This window comes from Hypanus sabinus, chromosome 17 (assembly GCF_030144855.1).
Source record: "Hypanus sabinus isolate sHypSab1 chromosome 17, sHypSab1.hap1, whole genome shotgun sequence".
NCBI classification, from domain to species: Eukaryota; Metazoa; Chordata; class Chondrichthyes; order Myliobatiformes; family Dasyatidae; genus Hypanus; species Hypanus sabinus.
The window spans coordinates 188749-216508 of NC_082722.1; the positions used below are offsets into that span (position 1 = coordinate 188749).

General features: G+C 40.7%; 1 protein-coding gene across 3 annotated transcripts in view; it reads right to left on the reverse strand.

The window, feature by feature from the left end:
• The window catches only part of ccdc102a (coiled-coil domain containing 102A), a 236746-nt gene that overhangs the window by 60862 nt on the left and 148124 nt on the right, over window positions 1–27760 (reverse strand). For all 3 annotated transcript variants that reach the window (XM_059992451.1, XM_059992450.1, XM_059992448.1), the window contains one exon: window positions 4450–4659. In XM_059992451.1, the coding sequence (XP_059848434.1) occupies window positions 4450–4659 (210 nt within the window). The remainder of the gene's footprint in view (window positions 1–4449; window positions 4660–27760) is intronic.

Consider the following 27760-nt stretch of genomic DNA (forward strand, 5'->3'; position numbering starts at 1 on the left):
CCTCCACCTATCTTCATATCATCAGCAGTCCCAATCCTGATCCCCCAAGGAACACCTCTGCAACTGCAACCAACCAGAAAAGTTCCCTTTTATTCCCACTTGCTACCTCCTGCCTGTCAGCCATTCTGCTATCCATGCCGGTGTCTCTCCTGTAATGCCATAGGATTTTAACTTATTAAGCAGCCTCATCTTCGGCAACTTATCAAATGCCATAATCCAAGAAAATAACATCCACTACCTCTCCTTAAATCTCTAATAGATTTGTCAGGCTAGATTTCCCTTTACAGAAACAATGCTGAATTTGGCTTATTTTATCATCAGTCTCCAAGTATCCCAAAACCTCATCCTTAATAAAAGATTCCAACACTTTCCCAACTGAGGCTAGGCTAACTGGCCTATAATTTCCTTTCTTGTGCCTTTCTCCCTTTGTAAAGAGTGGAGTGACATTTGCAATCTCCTAGGCTTCTTGGATCATACCAGAATCAAGTGATTCTTGAAAGATCATGACCAATACATCTGTTATCTCTTCAGCAATCTCTCTCAGGACTCTGGGATGTAGATCATCTGGTCCAGGTGATTTATCCACCTTAGGAGCTTTCTGTTTGCCTCGCACTTTTTCTTTTGGAATATCAACGGCACTCACCCCTGCTCCCTGACACTCACAGAGGACTGGCATACTGCTAAAGCCATCCACAGTGAAGATACGTGTAAAGTACCCATTAAGTTGATCTGCCAATTTTTCATCCCCCGTTACTACCTCACCACCATCATTTTCCAATGGTTCAATAACAACTTTCACCTCCTTTTTAGTCTTTATATAACTGAAAAATACTTTTTGGTATCTTGCTTTATATTATTGGCTAGTTTGCCCTCATATTTCATCTCTTCCTTTCAATTTTGTCATTTAAAAAAAATTTGATAGATATATGGACAGGAAAGGAATGGAGGGTTATGGGCTCAGTGCAGGTAGGTGGGACTAGGTGAGAGTAAGCGTTCGGAACAGACTAGAAGGGCCGAGATGGCCTGTTTCCATGCTGTAATTGTTATATGGTTATACCTTTTCTAGTTGCCTTTTGTTGGATTTTAAAAGCTTCCCAATTATGCAACTTCACATTTAGTACCTGATTGCCTACACCTGCCATTTGAAATCTTCTCCTTCTGTGGGACATATCTACCCTGCGTCTTGTGAACCTTCCCAGAAACTTCAGCAATCTCTGTTCTACCATCACCCCTGCTATATCCTTCTCCAATCCACCTGGGCAAGCTCCTCTCTCATGCCCCTGTAATTCCTTTTATTCCATTACGATATAGATACATGCGACCTATGCTTCTCCTCTCAAATTGCAGTGTGAATTCTGTCACATTACGATCACTGTCTCCTAAGGGTCCCTTTACATTAAGCTCCCTAATGTGATCTGGGTTAATACACAACATTCAACCTAAGTCAGCCTTTCCCCAAGTAGGCTTAAGCACAAGCTGCTCTAAAAAGCCATTTTGTAGGCATTCAACAAATTTCCTCTCTTGTGATCCATGGAATACCAACCTGATTTTCCCAATCCCCTCGCAAATTGAAGTCCCCTATTACAATTGTGTCATTACTCTTTTACATGCCTTTTCCAGCTCCCCTTGCAATCTCAAGCCCACATCTTTGCTAGTATCTGGAGGCCTGTATATGATTCCCATTTTTTTCTTACCCTTGCAGATGCCTTTCTCCACCCACACAGATTCAAAATTCTCTGACCCTCCGTAACCTCTCTCTAAAGATGTAATTCCATCTCTTACCAAGAAAATCACACCACCTCCTATGCCTTCCTGCCTGTCCTTTTGATATAAAGTATACCCTTTGATGTTAAACTCCCAACTATAACCTTATTTCAGCCATGACTCAGTAATGCCCACAGTGTCATACTGACCAATCTCCAATTGCACCATGAGTTCATCCACCTTATTCTGAATAATGCATATTTAAAGACAGCACCTTCAGTCCAGAATTCTTCACCCCTTTGAATTTTGCCTCTGTGGAACAATTTAACTCTTTGCTCTGTCTGCAATGTACCCAGTCATTGACTTGTTCTTCCTTACATTCATTTTACATCCATCATCTACTTGTAAACCCGCTGGCTCATCCTCAGCTCTATCATACTAGTTCCCATCCCCCTGCCATATTAGTTTAAACCACTCCAAACATCTCGAGTAAACATGCCCACAAGAATGTTAGCCCCCCTGAGAAAACAAAGTGATTTTCTGGCATGTTGATGATGATGACCACGACAATGTCAATTCAGGCCTAAGAGGCCAGCTTTGGGCACTTTCATGCCTGACAAAGGGCGGAACTAAAGACTGTGTGGCGCGCCATTCCTCACACAGACATTTTGTCAGTATTTTTCTTTATCTTACGAGGTTGAGTTGTGAGCTCAACACTCAATCTGGCACGGATGGAAAGCGTACTCGGGAATGGCCTAACTGGATTCGAACCCGGAAACCTCCATTCCAGAGTCCGGCGCTGATGTCACTGCGCCACCAACCAACCTGGCAACCATCCAATAATTACATTGTTTGGAGTCTGAAACCTATCACTCTTATCCAGTATGCTCATAGAGCAATTCCAGTCACTGCAATTAAATACCCTCCAACATAATTATGTGTGAAGACAACAACAGTGCAACAAGACCTGTGGTTCAAAGATTGCAATGCTTAAGCAGCAACTTCAATATCATGGAGGCAACTGGATAGGTGAAAATTGCTGCAATACCCAGCAGTCAAAATTAAAACATCCCAAGCATTTAAAATGAGTAAGTGTTCTCATTGCATATTTGCAGATTTATATTCAAGACCTGAATTGGAGGATATGGCTTATCAGTCAATAGGGGGGCATCTCTCAAATGACAGAAAGATCAGGTGCTAATTTTCTGACCCACTACAGAGTAAAGTTATCACAGACTTCATCTCCAAGGACAAGAGCCGACAGGAGATGCCAAGGAATGAATGCAGGAGTTCTGCCTAGTTTCAATTATTGTCTATTGTATGAGATGTGAAATTGAGACCTTGGTTAGCTCGTTAGAATACAATTGAAACCAACCATGAAAGAACAGTTTGGAATCTTCTAGTTTCCAGGAAATTTCAGAAACCACCAAGAAAATCTGTGAACAGCATGAATGCAAATGAAATTCAATAAGATACAGTAAGTAGGAATCCAGAGAAATGGACTGCAGATTCATGGAATGTAATTACAATAATTCATAAGGAATTTTAGTAAATTACAGTGAAAACTTAAAATTGAAGTTGCAAGTTCAATTGAATTAATTCCAGAGAAGATTCTAAACAAGAGCTTAATCTGATGAATTATAGTACAGAAGGGAGAGACAAGGGTGAATGTGATGTATAGGATAAGACACTAGCTCCAGTGCAACTTGGGCTGGAGCAGGCACTGTAGAGAGCTGGGTCTGAACCTGGTGGAAGAGCGGCAAAAGTGTGGAATCTGATGAGGAAAGGTTGGAACAGGGAGTTGCTGTGGAACAGAATATGACAGCACTGATGTGAGACAACCCTCAAACTAAGGAATTTGTGAACATTTGGGAGGTAGGAAAGGTGAGCTGAGGATAAAATTAAATCTGCCGTGATCACATTAAATGAAGAGAAGGCTCCAGGGACTGAGGCCTGTTCCTCATTAGAATGAAAGCCAGTGAGATAATATTAAAAGAGGAGTGAGTGAAACTAGGAGGGACATCATTCAAACAGTAGAGATAAATATGCTGAATATCACCACCTTGGCTTTGGACCAAACATGGATAAATTAGACAAGTGTACGTACATGGTGTGCCAAAGAGCCTGTGCTATATGGCTTCATGACCCTCTGACTCTGGAATGAAACAGGCAAATCTACTCAAGCATATCTGTCTCTCCTGTTTCACAGCCCATTTATCTCTTTAATTTCAGTCCTTGGATAATCTTCCATGTTGAACCCACTATTGTTTTTGAACTGATCAAATGTTTTGACATGGTTCACTCCTCTCATATCTTTGCACATCTTTTTCCTTCTAAACTAATGTTCACTTATTAATGGGTATACTTCCACAAAAGCTTCTCTCCTCCTTTCCCAGAAGTCACTCACTACAGAATGCTGCACATTTTATGGTTGCGATTTGAATGATCTATTGTCTCAAAAAGCCTATTCCAATATTTTACTCAGCAGGCTGTGCAGCATTTTGTGTGTATTGCTTGGAGTTCCAGCATCTGCAGATCTCCTCTTGTTTCCAACTTTTCACCAATGGCTGAAGAGTAAGAATGCTCTCAAGCTAGTGTCAATTCTGTGAGAATAACAAAATATCTATGATTGAAAGAGAAGTGTCATTGCAGCTGCTGACAAGATATTTGGTGCAATCTAGTATACAATTCCCTTGAGAAGTTCCATGATAACTGTAAACATTTATAAACAATTCAATTCCTTACCTTATTTTTCTCAAAAAGTTCACTCTGAATTGTTTTCAGGTCTGTATCCAGGGCACTTGCAGCTTGCTTCCTCTTCTTCGTCAGTACTTCCATCAAGTCCTCAATCTGTGCCTTCTGCTTTTTGTTCTCTCTTTCAAGATTCAGCTTCTCAGTCTCCAACCGCTCCCTCTTGCCCCACTCAGATGTGTTCTCTGCCTGTAGTCTCTCCATCTGATCACAGAGAGCCAAGATTCAATTAGCAGGCTCTTACCTGCAGTCTGTTACAGCATATGGAAATATGGGCTGGTGCCTGCAATATTGATGACACGCAGTGTCTAACATCAACCACCATCAAAAGCCTTGCATGGGGCACATACTCAAATGCCTTGCTGAAATCTACAGCTCTGCCTTCATCAATGTGTTTAGTCACATCCTCAAAAAATTCAATCAGGCTCTTAAGCCACAACATGCCTTTGACAAAGCCATGCTGATTATTCCTAATCATATTAGGCTGCTCCAAATATTCATAAATCCTGCCTCTTAGGATCTTCTCCATCAACTTACCAACCAATAGGGTGAGACTCACTGGTCTATAATTTCTTGTGGTACCTCTATTCCCTTTCATGAATAAGGGAACAACATCAGCAACCCTTCAATCCTCCGGAACCTCTCCCATCCCCATTGATGATGCAAAGATCATTGCCAGAGACTCAGCAATCTCCTCCCTTGCCTCCCACAGTAGCCTGGGGGACATCTTATCCGGTCCCGATGACTTATCCAACTTGATATTTACCAAAAGTTCCAGCACATCCTCGTTCTTAATCTCTATATGCTCAAGCTTTTAGTCTGCTGTAAGCTATCCCTATAATCACCAAGGTATTTTTCCATAGTGAATACCGAAGCAAAATATTTATTAAATACCTCCGCTATCTCCTCCAGTTCCATACACACTTTTGCACTGTCACACTTGATTGGTCCTATTCTCTCATGTCTTCTCCTCTTCACATACTTGTAGAATGCCTTGGGGTTTTTCTTAATTCTGCTTGCCAAGGCCATGTCATGGTCCCTTCTGGCTCTCGTAATTTCATTCTTAAGATCCTTCCTGCAAGCCTTATAATTTTCTAGATCTCTATCTTTACTTGGTTTTTTTGAACTTTTTATATGCTTTTCTTTTCTTCTTGACTAGATTTTCAACAGCATTTGTATACCATAGTTCTTGTACCCTACCATACTTTCCCTGTCTCATTAGAACGTATTTATGCAGAACACCACACAAATATCCCCAAAACATTTGGCACATTTCCCTGAGAACATCCGCTCCCTACTTATGCTTTCAGGTTCCTGCCTGAAAGCTTCATATTCCTGCTTACTCCAATTAAACACTTTCTTAACTCGTCTATTCCCATCCCTCTCCAATGCTGTGGTAAAGGAGGTAGAATTGTGATCACTATCTCCAAGATGCTCTCCCACTGAAAGACCCGACACCTTACCAGGTTAATTTCCCAATAACAGATCAAGTACAGCCTCTTCTCTTGTAGGCTTATCTAGATATTGTGTCAGAAAATCAGGAAAACTCCACCCCATCTAAACCCCTTGCTCTAGGGAGATGCGATTCAATATTGGGGAAATTAAAATGTTCCACCATGACACCCCTGTTATTATTGCATCTTTGCAGAATTTGTCTCCCTATCTGCTCCCTGATGTCCCTGTTACTGATGGGTGGTCTATAAGACACACCCAGTGGAGTTATTGACTCCTTCCTATTCCTAACTTCCACCCATAGGAACTCAGTAGACAATCCCTCCATAACTTCCTCCTTTCCTGCAGCCGTGACACTATCTCTGATCAGCAGTGCCACGCCCTCACCTCTTTTCCTCCCTGTCCTTTCTGAAACATCTAAAGCTTGGCACTCAAAGTAGCCATTCTTGACCCTGAGCCATCCAAATCTCTGTAATGGCCAAACAGCATTTGGCAAAACCTTTGAGACTTACGATATAAAGTAAATCTCCACTTTAAAACAGAACTGTGTTATGAAACCAAATACGCAGCATATCAGAGTAAATGGACAACTTAAACAATGTCCCAACAAAAACTCCCTGCATCACAGAAGGCTTTCCCCATTCTATACCTGTTAGAACAGGCCATCACATGACATCACACTGGCGGGAAAATACATCAACTCACCATTACAAGACCATTACATCATGCTCACCAGTCACAAAATACCCACGGGGTATGTAACAGGTCTCTAATCAAATCCAGTTCATTGCACAACAACCAATCCAGAATAGCTGATCCTCTAGTGGGCTCAACCACGAGCCACTCTGAAAAGCCGTCTTGTAGGCTCTCTAGAAATTTCCCCTCCTGTAATCCAACACCAACCTGATTTTTCCAATCTACCTGCATATTGAAATCCTCCATGACTTGTAACATTGCCCTTTTGGCATGTAGTTTCTATCTTCTACTGTAATTCATAGGCCACAACCTTACTACTGTTTGGAGGTCTGAATACAACTCTGATTAGAGTCTTTTTAGCCTTGCAGTTCCTTAGCTTTATCCACAATGATGCTACCCTTTCCAACCCTATGTCACCTCTAATAATTTGATTTCTTTTTTTAACCAACAAAATAATGCCACTCCTTCTGCCTTCCTTTTGATACAATGCACATTCTATGGACATTAAGCTCCCAGCTATAATCTTTGTCATGATTCCATGATAGTTACAACATCATACCTGCCAATTTGCAACTGTGCTGGGAGTTCATCTACCTTATTCCATATACACACTATCCTCGTTATATGCATCTTCAGACAATGCAAATTCACAGTTATGCGTCAAACCTATTTCTACTAACTTCTCCTTATATGCGTCCAAAACTCACAGTTATGCGAGGCTGTTGGGACAAGAAGCACCACTTTCCAGCAAATACAAGTCACGTGCGCATGCTTCACAGTCTCACTTTCGCCAGTCTCGCATTGGTTTTGGCAGCATGTGGATGTGCTATCTTGTGCTCTTAAACTTTTGTTGTTCCCTGTGGTGCACTGATTTTGTACTTGAAATATTTAACTATGCCTCCTAAGCGTCCTACATCAAGTCCCAGGCCATTAGCCGAGCGGCAGAGAACCACTTTAACACTTGTAAAAATGTTGGAAATTATTAACAGGGCTGTGTCAGGTGAAGGTAACACAGCTCAAGGATGCTACTTCAGCCTGGGTAAGTCCACGATCACAAACATTTAAAAAAATGCTGATAAGATAAGTGGAGTGATTGATTCTTCACAAATGTCTTCAAAAATTAACTTAGGAGTTGGTAATGGAGGCAGTAGATAGGGCAGTCCAGTGCTCCGATTGTAGGATGTGTGAAGTCAGGGACAGCACAATTGTCTCTGATGACTATAGCTGCAGCTCCTGTCAAACTGAGTTAGGGAACTAGAGCTGGATGAACTTTGGATCATTCGGGAGACAGAGACAGTGATGGATCGGAGTTTCAGGGAGACAGCCAGCCCTAAAAATCAGGAGACAGGTAACTGGGTGACTGTCAGGAGAGGGGAGGGGTATACACAGTAAGAGCAGAGCACCCCTGTGGCTGATCCCATCAACAGTAAGTATACCGTTATGGATACTGTTAGTGGGGACGACTTACCAGGGACAAGTTGTAGTGGTCGCGTCTCTGGCAGTGAGACCAGACCCTCAGCTCAGAAAGGAAGGAGGGAAAAGAGGAGAGCAGTAGTGATAGGGGATTCGACAGTCAGGGGGACAGATAAGAGGTTCTGTGGGAGAGATCGAGAATCCCAGATGGTCTGTTGCCTCCCCGGTGCCAGGGTCCACGATATCTCGGATCAAGTTCTCAGTATTCTCAGGAGAGAGCAGCCAGATGTCATGGTCCATGTGGGGACCAGTGACATGTATAGGGATGAGATCCTGAAGAAGGAATATAGGGAGTTAGGAAATAAGTTAAAAAGCAGGACCTCAAGGGTGGTAATCTCGGGATTGCATGCCTGTGCCACGAGACAGAGAGGGTAGGAACAGGAAGTTATGGCAGATGAATGTGTGGCTGAGGAGTTGGTGCAGTGGCAGGGGTTCAGATTTCTGGATCATTGGGATCTCATCTGGGGAAGGTCTGACCTGTACAAAGAGGATGGGCTGCACCTGAACTGGAAAGGACCAATATCCTGGTGGGCAGGTTTGATAGAGCTGTTGGGGAGGGTTTAAACTAGTTCGGCAGGGGGGTGAGAATCAGAATATGAGTGCAGAGATTAGGGTAGAAGGACAAGGGCATGATGCTATGTGTTCTAAGTTGGTGAGGAAGGACAGGCAGGGGACAAAACATAAAAGTAGCCAGTTAGACAGGTTGAAATGTGTCTATTTCAATGCTAGGAGTATTAGGAATAAAGGGATGAACTTAGAACATGGATCAGTACGTGGAACTACGTTGCTGTGGCCGTTACTGAAACTTGGCTGGAGGAAGGGCAGGATTGGCTGATGCAGGTACCGGGGTTTAGGTGTTTTAAAAGGAATAAGATGAGAGGTAGAAAAGGGTGGGGGTAGTAGCATTACTGGTCAGGGATACTATCACGGCTGTAGAAAGGGAGGACACTGCAGAGGGAGTGTCCACTGAGTCAGTGCGGGTAGAAGTCAGAAATAAGAAGGGATCAATTACTGTGCTCGGAGTAGTCTATAGGCCCCCAAATAGCCCTCGGGACACTGAGGAACAGATAAGCAGACAGATTTTAGAATGGTGCAAGAAATATAGCACTGTAGTTATGGGTGATTTCAAATTCCCTCATATTGACTGGCACCTCCTGACTGCAAGGGGGATAGATGGGGCTGAATTTGTCAGGTGTGTACAAGGATTCCTGGCACAGTACGTGGACTGGCCGACGAGAGGAGAGGCAATACTGGATCTAGTTCTGGGTAATGAATCTGGTCAGGTGGGGGGTTCCAGTGACATCATCGTCCAGAATGGCAGCTTAAATCAAAAGCTCCTCCAGAAAAACGCATATTTTGCCCCGTTAATCCATCAAATATAAGAGATTTTGAAAATATTTGAATTGATAAGGGGGACAAGAATGGGGAAAAGAATGGAGATAAAAGAAAACATCACTGCGGAGTGTATGGAAGAGAGAGGTACAACGCACGGCTCTCCTACACGTGCGTGTGGTGGCGAAGCTGACATTGGGCCTCGTTCAGGCAAAGTGACAAATATGATAAGGATTTTGGAAGAGATAAGGGAAGTCCAAAAAGATATAAAACAGCAACTCAATGATATAAAGTCAGAGCTCGCCAACGTCAATCAGAAAATAGCAGAGGCAGACACGAACTGAGAAGGTGGAAGATTGCGTGCAAAACGTGGAATAGATACTAAGTAAGACAATCAAAATATTAAATCAACAGGAAAGTAAATTGCTCGACCAGGAGGGAAGATCTCGACGGAAAAATATCAGGATTTATAATGTTTCCGAAGGAGTGGAGGGATTGTCGATGATAGATTTTGCAGAAAAGTTGCTGCGGGAAGCGCTAGACATTCCCCTTATGATGGAGATTGAAACTGAGAGGGCGCTCCGTGCGCTCGTCCCGAGGCCTTCCGGAGACAGAGAAAGTAAGCCGTGCTCAATAGTATTTAGATTCCTTTGATTCAAAAGCAAGGCGGAGATTCTACGAAGGGCCTGGGGAAAGAAGAGGGTGTTCTGGAACAGAAAGTTAATATAGTTTGATCAAGATTACCCCCCCCCCCCCCCCCGGCGGTCCTACAGAAATGGAAGGAATATTCCGAAGCGAAACAAATATTAAAGCAAGAAAAGATTAAATTCCATACCCCGTACCCGTACCCTGCTAGACTGAGGGTGTTTTACAAAGAAGGCATACAGCTATATCAGACGGTGGAAGAGGTGACTACAGACATGAACATCAGAGGATTGCCCGTTAGCATGATCAGACCGAGGGAAAGCATGGCTGAGCAGCTATCCTAATCTGCTTGGGACATAGTAAGAGAACTGAGAAAGCAGGGGATGGAAGGAAGATGAGAGAAGGATATTAGGAAGAAACTATGAGTTCTCCAATGACAGCCCTCACCTCCTCCAGAGAGCCATAAGGTTTGGCTAACTTTAAAAGTGCTGATAAACTAAATGGAAGCAAAAATAGATGGTGATATACCTATCTCGAGAAATACGTATTATAATGTGGATTTTATATTACTAATTTATTTTTTATTCATTAATTCACTCCTTTTTCCCCACCTAAATGAGAATAAATACATGGGAAGAATACATAGGGAAATCATTTCTGTGTAATGGACATAAATTTTGTTACTTATTTTTACAGGTACTGCAGCGGGGGCCCTCAACTCACAGGTAGAAAGGGCTATCCCCATGGCTAGACATTTCTTCGAGCTCAACCCAGGGTCATCTAGAGACCCCAGCCTTGGAATCAGACCTGGCAACTGCACCTGTCTCTGAATGGAGTAACAGCAGTTTCTGTGCTGCTCCTAGTTTTGTTCCCTACTCCCTAGTTTAAACTTTGAATTTAAAATGTTTAGTTGCTGATTCTTGAACAATATGACTTTGAGGAGTGGGAAGAACTTGTCTGAACCTAGTGATAAAGGCAACGGAAAAGGAAAGATGCAAAAGGAAAGATCTGATGAAATGCTGTTGTGGGCCAAAGATATGGTTCGAACACTGAATTCAATTAAAGACCAACTGGAAAAGAACAGTAATGAAATTATGTCATTTCGGGGAAAACGTAAAGATCTGGAAACTCAAGTTATTACACACGAAGATGAATTGAAGGTAACTAAACAAAAATTGCTTGAAACTACAACTTGTTTGGAAAGATATTGAAATAAGATTATAGACCCGAAACCAGGTTTCGCCGAAGGAATATATGAATTGTTGGGCTGCAGGAAGGTATCAAAAATGGAGACTTAACTGTTTACTTTGGTAAGCTTTTTTATACATTTCCTACTATACTATTGTAACCGCCTACGACAGGAAGAGCACATAGATCATTTACTTCGAGACAAGATCCAAATAAACCACGGTTTATTTTGGTCTGTTTTCATCATTTTAAGATTAAGGATCAAATAATGTGACAGGCGAGAAAGCAGAGAGTTTTCAGATTTGAGAAATCTGAGCTCTGTTTCTATGAAGATTATCGGAAGGAGGTAATGGAGCAAAGATCAAAAGTTGCTCTGGTAATGAAACAGGCATATGAAAAGAAATTGTTTCCTTCCTTGTGTCACCCAACAAGAATGAAAGTTTCTCCCCGATTCTCTTCCTCATACATTTTTTGATCCTAAAGTTGCACTGGCGTTTGTTCAAACCATACCTGCTGTAACTGCTGATTGAACTGTCTGGAAGGTTGTTTGGTTATCTGTATTAACATTTCTGAAAGAAGATTTATGAAGGCTGATTTATGAAGATCAGGGGACTTGTTCATTATTGCATATCATTGGTTTGTTTTGGAAAGAAAATTCATGGTTCAAGTATGACTGTTTAAATGGTTATTCAGACATTCGACTGAGAAAAAGATAAGAGGACTTATTCCTTTAACCTAATATCTGATTTGATTTTTTTTTTGTTTCTTTCTTAATTAACTAACTGGTAGTTTTTCCCACTAATGGGGCTATTTCCTTTTTATATATATATATACTTAGCAGAGGTTTCAATTATTTATATAATATTATTAGCTGGTAGTTTTGGAAATTTAATCGGGTTAAATTTGCTATTAATGTTGCTTCTTGCTTTTTTTAGCTTTTAATAAAAAATCATGTCGATTTGTTATCGAATACTATGCTTGGTTTCTCTAGGTAATATATTTTAGATTTTAATAACTGTTTATCTTTTTTAATTTCTTCTCAATATATTAGTATGTTTTTTATGTAATAGAATATTATAGTGTCATAACTGAATTTAAAGCTTTTTTAGGGGATCTAATGTTAAATTTAAGATGCCGCTGTTTTTTCTTCTTAAAAGATAATAATTTTTGGGTTTTTTGTTTAAAAAAGATTAAATATAAACATGGGATAGTTTGTGGATGCTGGAATGTAAACACTGTTGAGACTTTCTTGTTTCTCTTACAAGGTCAGTGGATTTCATTTTTTTTAACTGGGGACAGGGTGGAGAACCTTTTCAAATTTTCTTTGGACAGACAGAGCAGTCTAGGCTTCGTTTTTCTATCATAGGGTGCTTGCTTTTTTCTGAGCTGTGGGGGGAGGGGGATGGGGTTAGAGTTAGAGTTAGGGGTCTTTCCTATTTGGTGGTTCCGGAGCATGCGTGTTTTTTATGTGGTTGTATTCTTCATCGCCGCCATTTTTGATCATCCCGTAGTGGTATGTGCTCTGCGCATGTGTAAGTTAGAATAAAATTATAGTATGGTATTTAAACGGATTAATGTAATAAGTTGGAATGTACGTGGTTGGAATCATCCTGTCAAAGAAAAAAAGACTTTTAAAATTATTAATCGATTCCAGCCTAATATAATTTTTGCCCAAGAGATGCATATCAGGGCAGGAGATCAAGACAGATTTTTTGGATCGTGGAATGGTTTGCAATTTTACTCTACTTCTCAAAGTAAAACTAAAGGGATGTCTATTTTTATTAAATCCAATATTTTGCTCCTTCAAGAGGATATCAAGTCAGATTTTAATGGTAGATCTTTAATTGTTAAAGGAGTAATTTGTAATAGAAAAGTTGTTTTGGTCAATTTGTATGATCCTAACTTAGATGATTCTTTTTTTAAACATGTATTTGCTCTATTGCCTGATTTAAATGAATAATGTTGATAATGGGTGGGGATTTTAACTGTTGTTTAAATCCCTTGATTGACAAGAGGTTAACCAATCAGCGACTTCCAAATCGCTCTACGTCACTTATTAATTCCTTTTTGACCAATTTTGAATTGATTGAACTATGGTGATATTTACACCCTGAAGACAGAGAATATTCTTTTTTCTCACATATTTATAGAAAATATTCGAGGATCAATTATATTACAGTCAACCCTCGCCTCTTGCCAGTGTTAAGAAATGTGAATATGATGCTATTGCTATATCTGATGATGTGCCTTTAAGTTTGTCTTTCGAATTCGATGATGTTATCCTTGCCCACCCACCTTGGCGCCTATCCCAAACATTACTGCAACATTCTGACTTTGTTAGTCTTATTGAAACCCAAATAAAAGAATTTTTTTCTTTTTAATGATATAGGGGGTATGTCTAAATTAATCATATGGGATACATTTAAAGCATTTTTACGTGGTCAGATTATTTCTTATTCAGCTAAACTTAAAAAACAGACTGAAGAGAATTACATAAGATTTCAAAACAAATTAAAGATTTAGATAATATTTATGCCATTTCCCCTAATATTGACTTATTTAAACAAAGGGTGGAACTTCAATCACAATATAATTTATTATTAACGCATCCTATTGAAGGCTACTTGTTTGAGCTAAAAAGTCAATTTTATATATTTGGAGATAAAAATAACAAACTGCTTGCATCTCAATTAAAAAAAGCCAGAGCCAAAAGGCAAATTTTGAAAATCCATAGGAAAGATGGCACCCTGGCTTGGGAATATGCAGAACTTAATAAGATTTTTCAAGATTTTTATACTGAACTTTATAAATCTCAATTTCCAGTAGATTCTTCTGAAATGAATGCTTTTTTTTATGAAAGATTGCTTTTCCTCAAATTTCTGTTGAGGATCAAAAAACTCTTGATGCTCAAATTACTGAAGCCGGAATTCATAAATTCATAAAGCTATTTTTTCAATGCAATCTGGTAAGGTCCCTAGACTTAATGGCTACCCTGTAGAATTCTTTAAAAAAATTGCTTTCTCCATATATGTTGGAAATGCTTTAAGGACTCTTTTGTGAAAGGTGATTTACCCTCTACTTTTTATGAGGCTTCTATTTCTTTAATTCTTAAAAAGGATAAAGATCCTACTGATTGTGCCTCATTATTGAATGTTGATCCTGTCAAAGATAATGGCCAATCGTTCGGAAAATATTTTGGGTAAAATAATTTTTAAAGATCAAACAGGATTTATGATGGGTTATTATTCCTTTTCAAATGTTCAGAGATTATTTAATATTATTTATTCACCTTCTTTTAAAACTCCACAATGCGTTGTCTTTTTGGATGCTGAAAAAAGTACTTGATCGAGTCGAATGGAAATATTTATTTAATGTCTTAGAGAAATTTGGTTTTGGTGTTAATTTTAATAATTCAATTAGAATGATATATAAAACTCCTATTGCTACTGTTATTGCTAATAACTGTAGATCCCCATTTTCAGCTTTCACGGGGAACAAGATAAGGTTGTCCATTAAGTCCTTTGTTATTTAACTTAATATTAGAACCCCTTGCTATTGCTCTTCATGAAGCTGAAGATATTCATGGGATTCTTGTGAATGAGACCATTCATAAGATTTCTCTTTATGCTGACAATTTACTGGTTTATATATCTAATCCTGAGGAATCTATCCCTGCCTTGCTAAAATTGCTTAATGAATTTGGAGATTTTTCAGGATATAAAATTAATTTTAGTAAAAGTGAACTGTTTCCTTTAAATGAATCTGTTTCTATATATGATAATATTCCTTTCAAAGTTATGGATCCTTTTAGATATCTAGGCGTTATAGTCACTAAAAAATATAAGGATCTTTATAAAGCTAATTTTGTTCCCTTGTAGATTCTATGAAGTATTTATTTAGTAGATGGAACCCACTCACGTTTTCACTTGCTGGCCGCATCCATATTGTCAAAATGATGACTTTACCAAAATTTTTATATTTATTTCAGAATATCCCCAAGAAGTTTTTTGATCAAATTGATTCTATTATCACATCTTTTACTTGGAATGATAAAAGACCAAGAATTGGTAAATGTCACTTACAAAAATTGAAAAAGGACAGAGGTCTTGCTTTGCCTAATTTGAGAATTTATTACTGGGCTGTTAATGTGCTATATATGTCCTTTTGGTTATAATGGGTTGATAAGAATGAACAGCCAGTTTGGGTAGATTTGGATTTGAAAGCTGTAAAACAGTTTTATTTAACCTCGTTATTGGGAGCTGCTCTACCTATTCAATTAGCTAAAGTTGCTAATTTAAATTTATACTCTGTGATTAAATATTCTTTACAAATTTGACTCTGGTTCCATAATTTTTTTAAACTTAAAAAATTTAAACTTTGTAGTTTAATTTATCGAAACTTTTTTTTAAGCCTTTGAGTGATCCAATTTTTTTATTTTGGAAAAATAAAGGTATTAATTCATTTTTGGATCTATTTAAAGTAGACTGATGTCTTTTGAACAATTAGTTGATAAATACTCTCTTTCATATTCACACTTCTTACAATACCTTCAAGTTAGATATTTCTTACTAAAATATTTAAGTAATTTTCCTTGCATATTAGAGGTCGACCTGTTAGATACTAATATATGAACCCTTTGATGAAGGGTTCCATTGGAAGAATTTGTAATTTATTATTACAATGGGATAAGCAGCCTTTTTTAAAAGATTAAACAAGATTGGGAAAAAGAACTTAATTTGACTTTTATAATGGAGGACTGCATGCAGATCTTGAAATTGGTTAACTCTTCCTCGATTTGTGCTAGCCATTCATTGATCAATTTAAAATTGTACATCAGATGCAATCAGGAGACCCGGATGGTAGTTTGCCCCCCTGGTGCCAGGGTCCAGGATATTTCTGATTGCGTCCAAGATATCCTGAAGTGGGAGTTTGAGGAGCCAGAGGTCGTGGTACATATAGGTACCAATGACATAGGTAGAAAAAGGGAAGAGGTCCTGAAAGGAGAATAAAGGGAGTTAAGAAGGCAGTTGAGAAGAAGGACTGCAAAGGTAGTAATCTCGGGATTACTGCCTGTGCCACGTGACAGTGAGAGTAGGAATGGAATGAGGTGGAGGACAAATGTGTGGCTGAGGGATTGGAGCGGGGGCAGGGATTCAAGTTTCTGGATCATTGGGAACCTCTTTTGGGGCAGGTGTGACCTGTACAAAAAGGACGGGTTGCACCTGAATCCTAGGGGGACCAATATCCTGGCGGGGAGATTTGCGAAGGCTACTGGGGAGACTTTAAACTAGAATGGTTGGGGGGTGGGAATCAAATTGAAGAGACTAGAAGAGAGGAGGTTAGTTCACAAATAGAGAAAGCTTGCAGACAGTGTCTGAGGGAGGATAGGCTGGTGACAGAGAAGGGGAGCACTCAGACCGAAGATATAGGGGAGAAGGGAGAAAAAGATAATAAAGTTGTTTGCACCGTTAGGGATAAACAGAGAGTAAGAGGTGGAGAGTTTCTTAAATGCATCTATTTTAATGCTAGGAGCATTGTAAGAAAGGTGGATGAGCTTAGAGCGTGGATCGATACCAGGAAATATGATGTTGGAGCTATTAGTGAAACATGGTTGCAGAAGGGGTGTGATTGGCAACTAAATATTCTTGAATTTTGTTGCTTCAGGTGTGATAGAATCAGAGAGGCAAGAGGGGGAGGTGTTGCATTGCTTGTCAGAGAAAATATTACAGCGGTGATTTGGCAGGATAGATTAGAGGGTTTGTCTAGGAAGGCTATTTGGGTTGTATTGAAGAATGGGAAAGATGTAGTAGCACTTATAGAGGTGTATTATAGACAGCCTAATGGGGAGCGAGAATTGGAGGAGCAAATTTGTAGGGAGATAGCAGATATTTGTAGTAAGTACAGGATTGTGATTGTGGGAGATTTTAATTTTCCACACATAGACTTGGAAGCGCATTCTGTAAAAGGGATGGATGGTTTGGAGTTTGTAAAATGTGTGCAGGATAGTTTTTTGCAGCAATGGAGGTACCAACTAGAGAAGGGGCAGTGTTGGATCTGTTAGGGAATGAGATAGTTCAGGTGACAGAGGTATGTGTTGGGGAGCACTTCGGGTCCAGTGATCACAATGCCATTAGTTTCCATATAATTATGGTGAAGGATAGGACTGGACACAGGGTTGAGATTTTTGATTGGAGAAAGGCTAACTTTGAGGAGATGCGAAAGGATTTAGAAGGAGTGGATTGGGATAATATGTTTTATGGGAAGGATTAAATGGAGGTAATTTAAAAGTGAAATTTTGAGGGTACAGAATCTTTATGTTCCTGTTAGGTTGAAAAGAAATGTTATAAGTTTGAGAGAGCCATGGTTTTCAAGGGATATTGGAAACTTGGTTCAGAAAAAGAGAGAGAACTACAATAAATATAGGCAGCTTGCTGAAAATGAGGTGCTTGAGGAATGTAAAAAGAATCTTAAGAAATAAATTAGAAGCTCAAAGAAGATATGAGGTTGCTTTGGCAAGTAAGGTGAAAATAAATCCAAAGTTTCTACAGTTATATTAATAGCAAAAGGATAGTGAGGGATAAAATTGGTCCCTTAGAGAATCAGAGTGGACAGCTACGTGCGGAACCAAAAGAGATGGGGGAGATTTTGAACAACTTCTTTTCTTTGGTATTCACTAAGGAGAAGGATATTGAATTGTGTAAGGTAAGGGAATCACGTAGGGTAGTTATGGAAACTATGTTGATTGAAGAAGAGGAAGTACTGGCGCTTTTAAAGAATATAAAAGTAGATAAATCTCCGGATCCTGACAGGATATTCCCTAGGACCTTGAGGGAAGTTAGTGTAGAAATAGCAGGGGGTCTGACAGAAGTATTTCAAATGTCATTAGGAACGTGGATGCTCATGTGGTTCCATTGTTTAAAAAGGGTTCTAAGAGTAAACTTAGCAATTATTGGCCTGTAAGTTTGACATCAGTGGTGGGTAAATGAATGGAAAGTATTCTTAGAGATGGTATATATAATTATCTGGATAGACAAGGTCCAATTACAGTCAACATGGATTTGTGCGTAGAAGGTCATGTTTGACAAATCTTACTGAATTTTTTGAAGAGGTTACTAGGAAAGTTGACGAGGGTAAAGCAGTGGATGTTGTCTATATGGACTTCAGTAAGGCCTTTGACAAGGTTCCACACGGAAGGTTAGTTAGTAAGATTCAATTGTTAGGTATTAATATTGAAGTAGTAAAATGGATTCAACAGTGGCTGGATGGGAGATGCTAGAGAGTTGTGGTGGATAACTGTTTGTTAGGTTGGAGGCCGGTGACTAGTGGTGTGCCTCAGGGATCTGTACTGGGTTGTTTGTCATATACATTAATGATCTGGATGCTGGGGTGGCAAATTGGATTGGTAGGTATGCAGATGATACTAAGACAGATGGCATTGTGGATAATGAAGTATGTTTTCAAAGCTTGCAGAGAGATTTCGGCCAGTTAGAAGAGTGAGCTGAAAGATGGCAGATGGAGTTTAATGCTGATAAGTGTGAGGTGCTATATTTTGGTAGGAATAATCCAAATAGGACATACATGGTAAATGGTAGGGCATTGAAGAATGAAGTAGAACAGAGTGATCTACAAATAATGGTGCATAGTTCCCTGAAGATGGAATCTCATGTGGATAGGGTGGTGAAGAAAGCTTTTGGTATGCTGGCCTTTATAAATCAGAGCAATGAGTATAGGAGTTGGGATGTAATGTTAAAATTGTACAAGGCATTGGTAAGGCTGAACTTGGGAGTATTGTGTACAATTCTGGTCACCGAATTATAGGAACGATATCAACAAAATAGAGAGAGTACAGAGAAGATTTACTAGAATGTTACCTGGGTTTCAGCACCTAAGTTACAAGGAAAGGTTGAACAAGTTAGGTCTTTATTCTTTGGAGCGTAGAAGGATGAGGGGGGACTTGATAGAGATATTTAAAATTATGAGGGGGATAGAGTTGACGTGGATAGGCTTTTTCCATTGAGAGTAGGGGAGATTCAAACAAGAGGGCATGTGTTGAGAGTTAGGGGGCAAAAGTTTAAGGGTAACATGAGGGGGAATTTATTTACTCAGAGAGTGGTAGTTGTGTGGAACGAGCTTCCAGTAGAAGTGGTAGAGGCAGGTTCGGTATTGTCACTTAAAGTAAAATTGGATAGGTATATGGACAGGAAAGGAATGGAGGGTTATGGGCTGAGTGCCGGTCAGTGGGACTAGCTGAGAGTAAGCATTTGGCATTGACTAGAAGGGCCGAAATGGCCTGTTTACGTGCTGTAATTGTTATATGGTTATTATTTGAAGAACAGATTGCCTAAAATCTTTCCTAATGTTGACAGTTATTGTAATAGATGTAAAACTGAGACAGCTACACTGACACACATGTTTTGGTCTTGTTCTATACTGGAACAGCTTTGGAAGTCAGTTTTTTCTACAATTTCTAAAGCACTTAAAATTAATTTACAACCTAACAAATTAACTGTGCTCTTTGGAATAATACCACAAAATATCCATGGTATTTCTTTGTCTGACCAATATGTTATAGCGTTTGTTACATCAATAGCTAGGAGGGCCATTCTGTTGAAGTGGAAAGATACGTCAGCTCCCACTCTGTCACAATGGTTCTCTCAAGTGATGTTATGTCTTAGTTTGGAGAAAATTAGTAGTCGAACCTTTGAACCTATGTTTGATTTTGAGAAATGATGGGGTTCATTTGCTCGCTACTACTATTTGAGTAAATTGATAGATGTCCTCCACGATCTAATTGTGAATTTTGGTATAATCTTTTTTGCTGGCGGTTTGATGTTTATCTTTAGAAGCTTTTTGTATGACGTATGGCTCCGGGGTTGAACACCTCATGGGGTCTTTTTTTTTCCTCACTTTTTTCTTGCTTTAGTAGGGTTTTTTTTCTTTTCTTTTCTTATTGTTTTTTTTTCTCTCTTTTGAGACATTGTAAGTGTTATTTATTTCAATGTACTCTTGTTATTTTGGGTAATAATAATAATAAAAAGATTTCAAAAGAAAGAAAGGAATCATACCTTTGTTACCTTTTTTTATTATTCGTGTTTCTTGGTTCTTATTTGTTCAGGGAGTAGATCGATTAAGTTATATTCTACAAATTTACATCTCTAAATGTGAAATACCTTTAGAGAATAAGACTATATATTTTGGGTACATACCTCAAGAATGGTTGAAAAGAGATAAATATTTAATGAATATACTGCTGGTGGCTGGTAAAAAGACTCTTACCAGGAAATGGTCATCACAGGAGAGCCCAACTTTAAATGTATGGATGGACATTTACAAAATGGAGAAGATAACAGCATCTGTTGTTAATCATAGGTTGGAACAATTTGATTCATATTGGGAAAATTGTTTAACTACATAACACTTCATAGGCCTGGAAATGTTTGTTTGATGATAAACTTCAATAAAAGATAAGTTACAAAAAAAAAAGAACCTGGTCAGGTGGCAGAGCTCTTGGTGGAGGAGCATTTTGGTGAAAGTGACCACAACTCCCTTAACTTCAGCATAGTTATGGAAAAGGATAAAAACAGATAAAATGGGTAAGTGCTTAACTGGGGAAGGGCTAACTATAAAGGGATGAGGAAGGAACTAGAGAGAGTAAATTGGAAACAGATGTTCAAGGGTGAAAGCACAGAAGTAATGTGGAGGAAGTTTAGGGACCACTTGTGCTGGGTTCAGGATAGGTTTGTCCCAATGAGACGAGGAAAAAATGGTAGGAAAAGGGAACCGTGGCTGACGAAACACATGAGGCAACTTGTCAAGAGGAAGAAGGAAGCATATGTTAGATATAAGAAGCAGGAAGTGGAAGGGCGGGCTCATGAGAAATACAGGGTAGCCAGGAAGGAGCTTAAGAAAGGACTTAGGAGAGCTCGAAGGGGGCATAAGAAGGCGTTGGCATGTAGGATTAAGGAGAACCCCAAGGCATTCTATGCGTATGTGAAGAACAGAAGGATGACAAAAATGAAGGTGGGGCCACTAAAGGATAAAGAAGGCAACATGTGCCTGAAGGCAGAGGAGGTTGGTGAGGTCTTAAATGAATACTTTGCTTCAGTACTCACAAGTGACCTTAATCGAGGTGAAGTCGAAATAGCACAGGCCTGTGTGCTGGACAATGTGGAAATTAAGGAAGAAGAAGTGTTGGATCTTCTTAAAACACCAAGACTGGCAAGTCCCCAGGGCGAGACGTGATATACCCCAGGTTGCTGTGTGAAGTGAGAAGGGATTGCTGGAGGAAGAGCTATAATCTTTGAATCTTCTTTGGCTGCAGGGGAGGTGCCGGAGGATTGGAGAATGGCAAAAGTAGTTCCCTTGTTTCAAAAAGGTAATAGGGAGAATCCTAGGAACTATAGACCAGCAAGTCTTATGTCAGTGGTATGCAAGCTATTGGAAAAGATCCTTAAGAATAGGATCTACCAGCATTTGGAGAAGTACAGACTACTCAAGGATAGTCAACATGACTTTGTGAAAGGAAGCTCATGTCTCACAAGCTTAATTGAGTTTTTTTGAAGAGGTAACAAAAGAAATTGATGAGGGTAGGGTGGTAGATATGGTCTACATGGATTTTAGCAAGGCACTTGACAAGGTCCCCCACCAGAGACTCATACACGAAGTCATGAGGCATGGGATCAGTGGAACCTTGGCTGTTAAAAAGTTGGCTTACAGGAAGAAAGCATTAGGGTAGTAGTGGAAGGAAGGTGTTCTGCCTAGAGGTCGGTGACTAGTGGAGTGCCGCAACGATCTGTCCTGAGACCCCTCTTTGTGATTTTTATAAATGACCTGGATGAAGAGGCAGAAGGAAGTGTGAGTAAGTTTGCGGATGACACAAAGATTGAAGGAGTTGTGGATGGAGCTGTAGGTTGTCGAAGATTACAAGAGGATATAGACAGGCTGCAGAGTTGGGCAGAAAAGTGACAGATGGAGTTCAATCCGGATAAGTGTGAGGTGATGCATTTTGGAAGGACAAACCAGAAGGTTGAGTACAGGGTTAATGGTCGGTTACTTAAGAGTGTGGATGAACAGAAGGACCTTGGGGTTCAAATCCATACATCCTTCAAGGTCACTGCACAGGTTGATAGAAAAGTTAAGAAGGACTATGGGATACTAGACTTCATTAATAGGGGGATTGAGTTCAAGAGTAGAGAGGTCATGTTGTAACTCTACAAATTTCTGGTGAGACCACACAGAGTACTGTGTTCAGTCCTGGTCACCTCATTATAGGAAGGATGTGGAAACTATGGAGAGGGTGCAGAGGAGATTTACCAGGATGTTGCCTGGATTGGAAAACAAGTCTTATGAGTCAAGGTTAGCATTACTGGAACTTTTCTCTTTGGAGTGTAAAAGGATGAGAGGGGACTTGATAGAGGTCTACAACATTATGAGAGGCATTGATAGGGTGGATAGTCAGTACTTATTTCCCAGGGCAAGAATAGCAAACACCAGAGGACATATGTACAAAGTTAAGGGAAGGAAGTTTAGGGGAGACATCAGGGGTAAGTTTGTTTGTTTTTTGTTTTTGTGGGGTTTTTTTTACACAGAGGGCTGTGGGTGCCTGGAATGACTTGCCAGAGATGGTGGTGGAGGCTAAAATATTAGGGGTATTTAAGAGCCTCTTGGACAGGCACATGGATGAAAGAAAAATAGAGGGATACAGGGTGGTGTGCCGTAAGTACTTTTTTTTAAGGAATATATGGGTCGGCACAACATCGAGGGCTGAAGGGCCTGTACCGGGCTCTAGTATTCTAGTGTCTAGTGAATGGGAGAGTATCATCGTGTGTGGCTGAATTCAAGAGATTGTCCAAGCATTGTCAGTTCAGTGACGGGCTTAATGATGGACTGAGAGATTGTTCAGTTTGTGGAAATTACAAGAAAACATTCAAAAACAGGTCCTAATTGAAGCACAACTCACATTTAAAAGAGCTCACTTTTGAAACTGAGGGAAACCACAGACAGAGAGAGTCAGGAATGAAAATGATAATGAACAAAATTGCGATTTCTAAACAGAAATCTGTCTGGCAGAATGACGTGTGTTACCGTTATGATGGGCTCACATATAGCAGACCAATACAGGTTTAAAGGGGAAAATGCAATAAAGTAGAACACAGAAAAAGAGCATGTCAGACAAACAAAAATAAATGGACTGCACAGGGTAGAGAAAAAGATAAAAAGTCAATCTGCAGTTTCAAAAAAAAACACTAATCTGAAGACAAACACAAGGAAATCTGCAGATGCTGGAAATTCAAGCAACACACACAAAATGCTGGTGGAACGCAGCAGGCCAGGCAGCATCTATAAGGAGAAGCGCTGTCAACGTTTCAGGCTGAGACTCTTTGTCAGAACTAACTGAAAGGAAAGATAGTAAGAGATTTGAAAGTAGGAGGAGGAGGAGGGGAAAATGCAAAATTATAGGAGACGACTGGAGGGGGGGGGGGGGGGTGAAGCTGAGAGCCAGAAAGGTGATTAGCAAAAGGGATACAGAGCTAGAGAAGGGAAAGGATCATGGGACGGGAGGCCAGGGAGAAAGGTAAGGGGAGGGGAGCACCAGAGGGAGATGGAGAACAGGCAGTGATGAGCAGAGAGAGAAAGAAAAAAAAGGAGGGGAAAAAAACAAACAAAAAAAACTAAATATATCAGGGATGGGGTAAGAAGGGGAGGAGGGGCATTAACTGAAGTTAGAGAAGTCAATGTTTATGCCAGCAGGTTGGAGGCTACCCAGCCTGTATATAAGGTGTTGTTCCTCCAACCTGAGTGTGGCTTCATCTTGACAGTAGAGGCAGCCATGGATAGACACATCAGAATGGGAATGGGATGTGGAATTAAAATTTGTGGCCACTGGGAGATCCTGCTTTCTCTGGCGGACAGAGCGTAAGTGTTAAGCGAAACGGTCTCCCAGTCTGCGTTGGGTCTCACCAATATATAAAAGGCTTCACTGGGAGCACCGGACACAGTATACCAAACCAGCCAACTCACAGGTGAAGTGTCGCCTCACCTGGAAGAACTGTCTGGGGCCCTGAATGGTGGTGAGGGGGGGAAATATAAAGGCAGGTGTCACACTTGTTCCACTTGCAAGGATAAGTGCCAGGAGGGAGATCAGTGGGAAGGGATGGGGGAGGGAATGAATGGACAAGGGAGTCACGTAGGGAGCGATCCCTGCGGAAAGCAGAAGGGGGTGGGGAGGGAAAGGTGTGCTTGGTAGTGGGATCCCGTTGGAGGGGCAGAAGTTACGGAGAATTATACGTTGGATCCGGAGGCCGGTGGGGTGGTAGGTGAGGACAAGGAGAACCCTTTCCCAAGTAGGGTGGTGGGCGGATGGGGTGAGGGCAGATGTACGGGAAATGGGAGAGATGCATTTGAGAGCAGAGTTGATGGTGGAAGAAGGGAAGCCCCTTTGTTTAAAAAAAGGAAGACATCTTCGTCCTGGAATGAAAAGCCTCATCCTGAGAGCAGATGCGGCGGAGTCGGAGGAATTGTGAGAAGGGGATAGCATTTTTGCAAGAGACAGGATGGGAAGAGGAATAGTCCAGGTAGCTGTGAGAGTCTGTAGGCTTATAGTAGATATCAGTAGATAGGCCGTCTCCAGAGATGGAGACAGAAAGATCAAGGAAGGGGAGGGAGGTGTCGGAAATGGACCAGGTAAATTTGAGGGCAGGGTGAAAGTTGGAGGCAAAGTTAATGAAGTCAACAAGCTCAGAATGCGTGCAGGAGGCAGCACCAATGTAGTCGTCGATGTAGCGAAGGAAAAGAGGGGGACGGATACCCGTATAGACTTGGAAAATGGACTGTTCCACAAAGCCAACAAAAAGGCAGACATAACTGGGACCCATGCAGGTGCCCATGGCTACACTTTTGGTTTGGAGGAAGTAGGGGGAGCTAAAGGAAAAATTACTTAAAGAACTAATTCCGCTAGACGGAGGAGAGTGGTGGTAGAGGGGAATTGGTTAGGTCTGGAATCCAAAAAGAAGCAGAGAGCTTTAAGACCTTCCTGGTGGGGGATGGAGGTATATAGGCACTGGACGTCCATGGTGAAAATAAGGTGGTGGGAGCCAGGGAACTTAAAATCATTGAAAAAATTCCAAGCATGAGAAGTGTCGCGAACATAGGTGGGAAGGGATTGAACAAGTGGGGGATAAAACAGTGTCAAGGTATGCAGAAATGAGTTCAGTGGGGCAGGAGCAAGCTGAGACAATGGGTCTACCTGGACAGGCAGGTTTGAGGATCTTGGGTAGGAGGTAGAAGCGGGAAGTGCGGGGTGTGGGAACTATGAGGTAGGTGGCAGTGGATGGGAGATCCCCAGAGCTGATAAAGTTGATGATTTGGTGATGTGGTGATGGTATAGGAGACAGTGGCCTAGTGCTCCTTAGTGGGATCATGATCAAGGGGTAAATAAGAGGAAGTATCAGAGAGTTGTCGCTGTGCCTCAGCCAGGTAGAGGTCAGTACGCCAGACAACAACAGCTCCCCCCTTATCAGCGAATTTTATAGTGAAGTTTGGATTGGTGCAGAGGGAGCGGAGAGCAGAGCATTCAGAAGGAGAGAGGTTGGAATTGGAACACGGTGTGGTGAAGTCGAGGTGGTTGATGTCCCATCGACAATTAGCAATAAAGAGATCCAGAGCAGGAAGAAGACCAGAGTGGGGTGTCCATGAAGAGGAGGAGGGTTGAAGACAGGAGAAGGGGTCATCGATGGGGGTAGGTGAGTCCTTGCCAAAGAAGTAAGATGATCCTTTCCCTTCTCTAGCTTGGTAACCCTTTTGCCAATCACCTTTCTGGCTCTCAGCTTCACCTCACCCCATCCGGTCTTCTCCTATCAATTCGCATTTTCCCTTCCCTCTCTTACTTTCAAATCTCTTACTATCTTTCTTTTCAGTTAGTCCTGATGAAGGGTCTCGGCCCAAAACGTCAACAGTGCTTCTCCCTATAGATGCTGCCCGGCCTGCTGTGTTCCACCAGCATTTTGTGTGTGTTGCACTAATCTGAATGTTGCTGATGAAACATCTGATGATGATCCAGGACTGAGTAGCCTTGAGAGTTATAATGTGAAAACTAACTATAGACAAACAATATGGCAAATTAATTACAATAGAATTGGACATTGCTTGGCTGTTTCAGTCATTCCACAAAATGAGATTGAACAACATTTCAGGGATACTGAGCTGAAGCCTGCGGGTATTCAATTAAGAAGCTGTACTGAAGAAAAGATGGCTCCAGCAGAAATGAAATTTATAGCTGTCATCATAAATGTCAGTTGTAATTTGAAATACAACAACCAACAAGCCACATTGAGCTTATATGTGGTAAAAACAGGAGTGCCAACATTGTGGGGTCACGATTGGCTAAGACAACTGCAACTTGATTGGAGATCCATCCACAATTTCATGCTACATTCCTTGTAACAGGGCCAACTGAAAATTAATTAGGAAAGGTACTGGATGATGCCACAGCAAGGATGGTGGTGAAAAATTGAAACACATCAAGGATAAAATAGTGTTAAATGAAAATGCCACACCAAATTTTCACAAACCTCGTCCAGTTCCTTATACCATCCATGATAAAGTAGCAGGTCAACTAGATTGCATAGAGACCGAAGGAATTATTTCCAAGGCTGTGTGGAGCCCATGGGCAACACTAGTGGTCCCTGTGGCCGAGACAAATGAGTCTGTCATGACCTATGGTGATCTTAAGGTCACATCAACCCAGTACTGAAAGTAGATCAATACCCACTACCCAGTATAGAGGATATTTATGCAATCCTCTCTAGAGGGAAAACAGAGGACTTAGCTGAGGCCTACCTACAGATGGAGAAGGAAGAAGAGACCAAGTGTTTCTCACCATAAACACCAACAAAGGCTTTTATCATTATAACAGGCTTATTTTTGGAGTAGTCAGGCAAGAAGTCATGAACCAGTTGTTTCAATGCTGCCCAGGCCATCGGTGGTAACTGGATGACATCATTGTTAAGGGTAAGGATCTCAAGGAGCACCTCCAAAATCTCAAAACTGTGTTAAAAAGATTAGATTATGGGCTCATAGCATAACACAAGTATGAATTCTTTAAACCAAGCATCACTTACTGTGGTAATCACATGCCTATTGACGCACAAGTTTGCTGAGAAAATTCAAACAGTAGTAGATGCCCCAAAGCTAAAGGACATGTCAAGAGTTGCGATCAATTACTATAACTGATTTCTGCCAAACCCAGCTACTGTGCTCCATCCCTTGAACTTATTATGGATCAGGAAAAAATGGCAATGGGCAAAGCAGTATGAGACAGCTTTCCAAAAGACAAAGGAAATGACGATATTGGACACTGTACTCACACATTATGATCTATATTGCCCTACGAAGCTTGCCTGTTGTGCCTTGCCTTATGGTATAGGTGCAATCATGTCACATGTTATGATTGATGGAAATGAATGCCCCATAGCCTTTACATTACATTCCCCTACTGCTGCAGAGAAAAATTAAACACAGG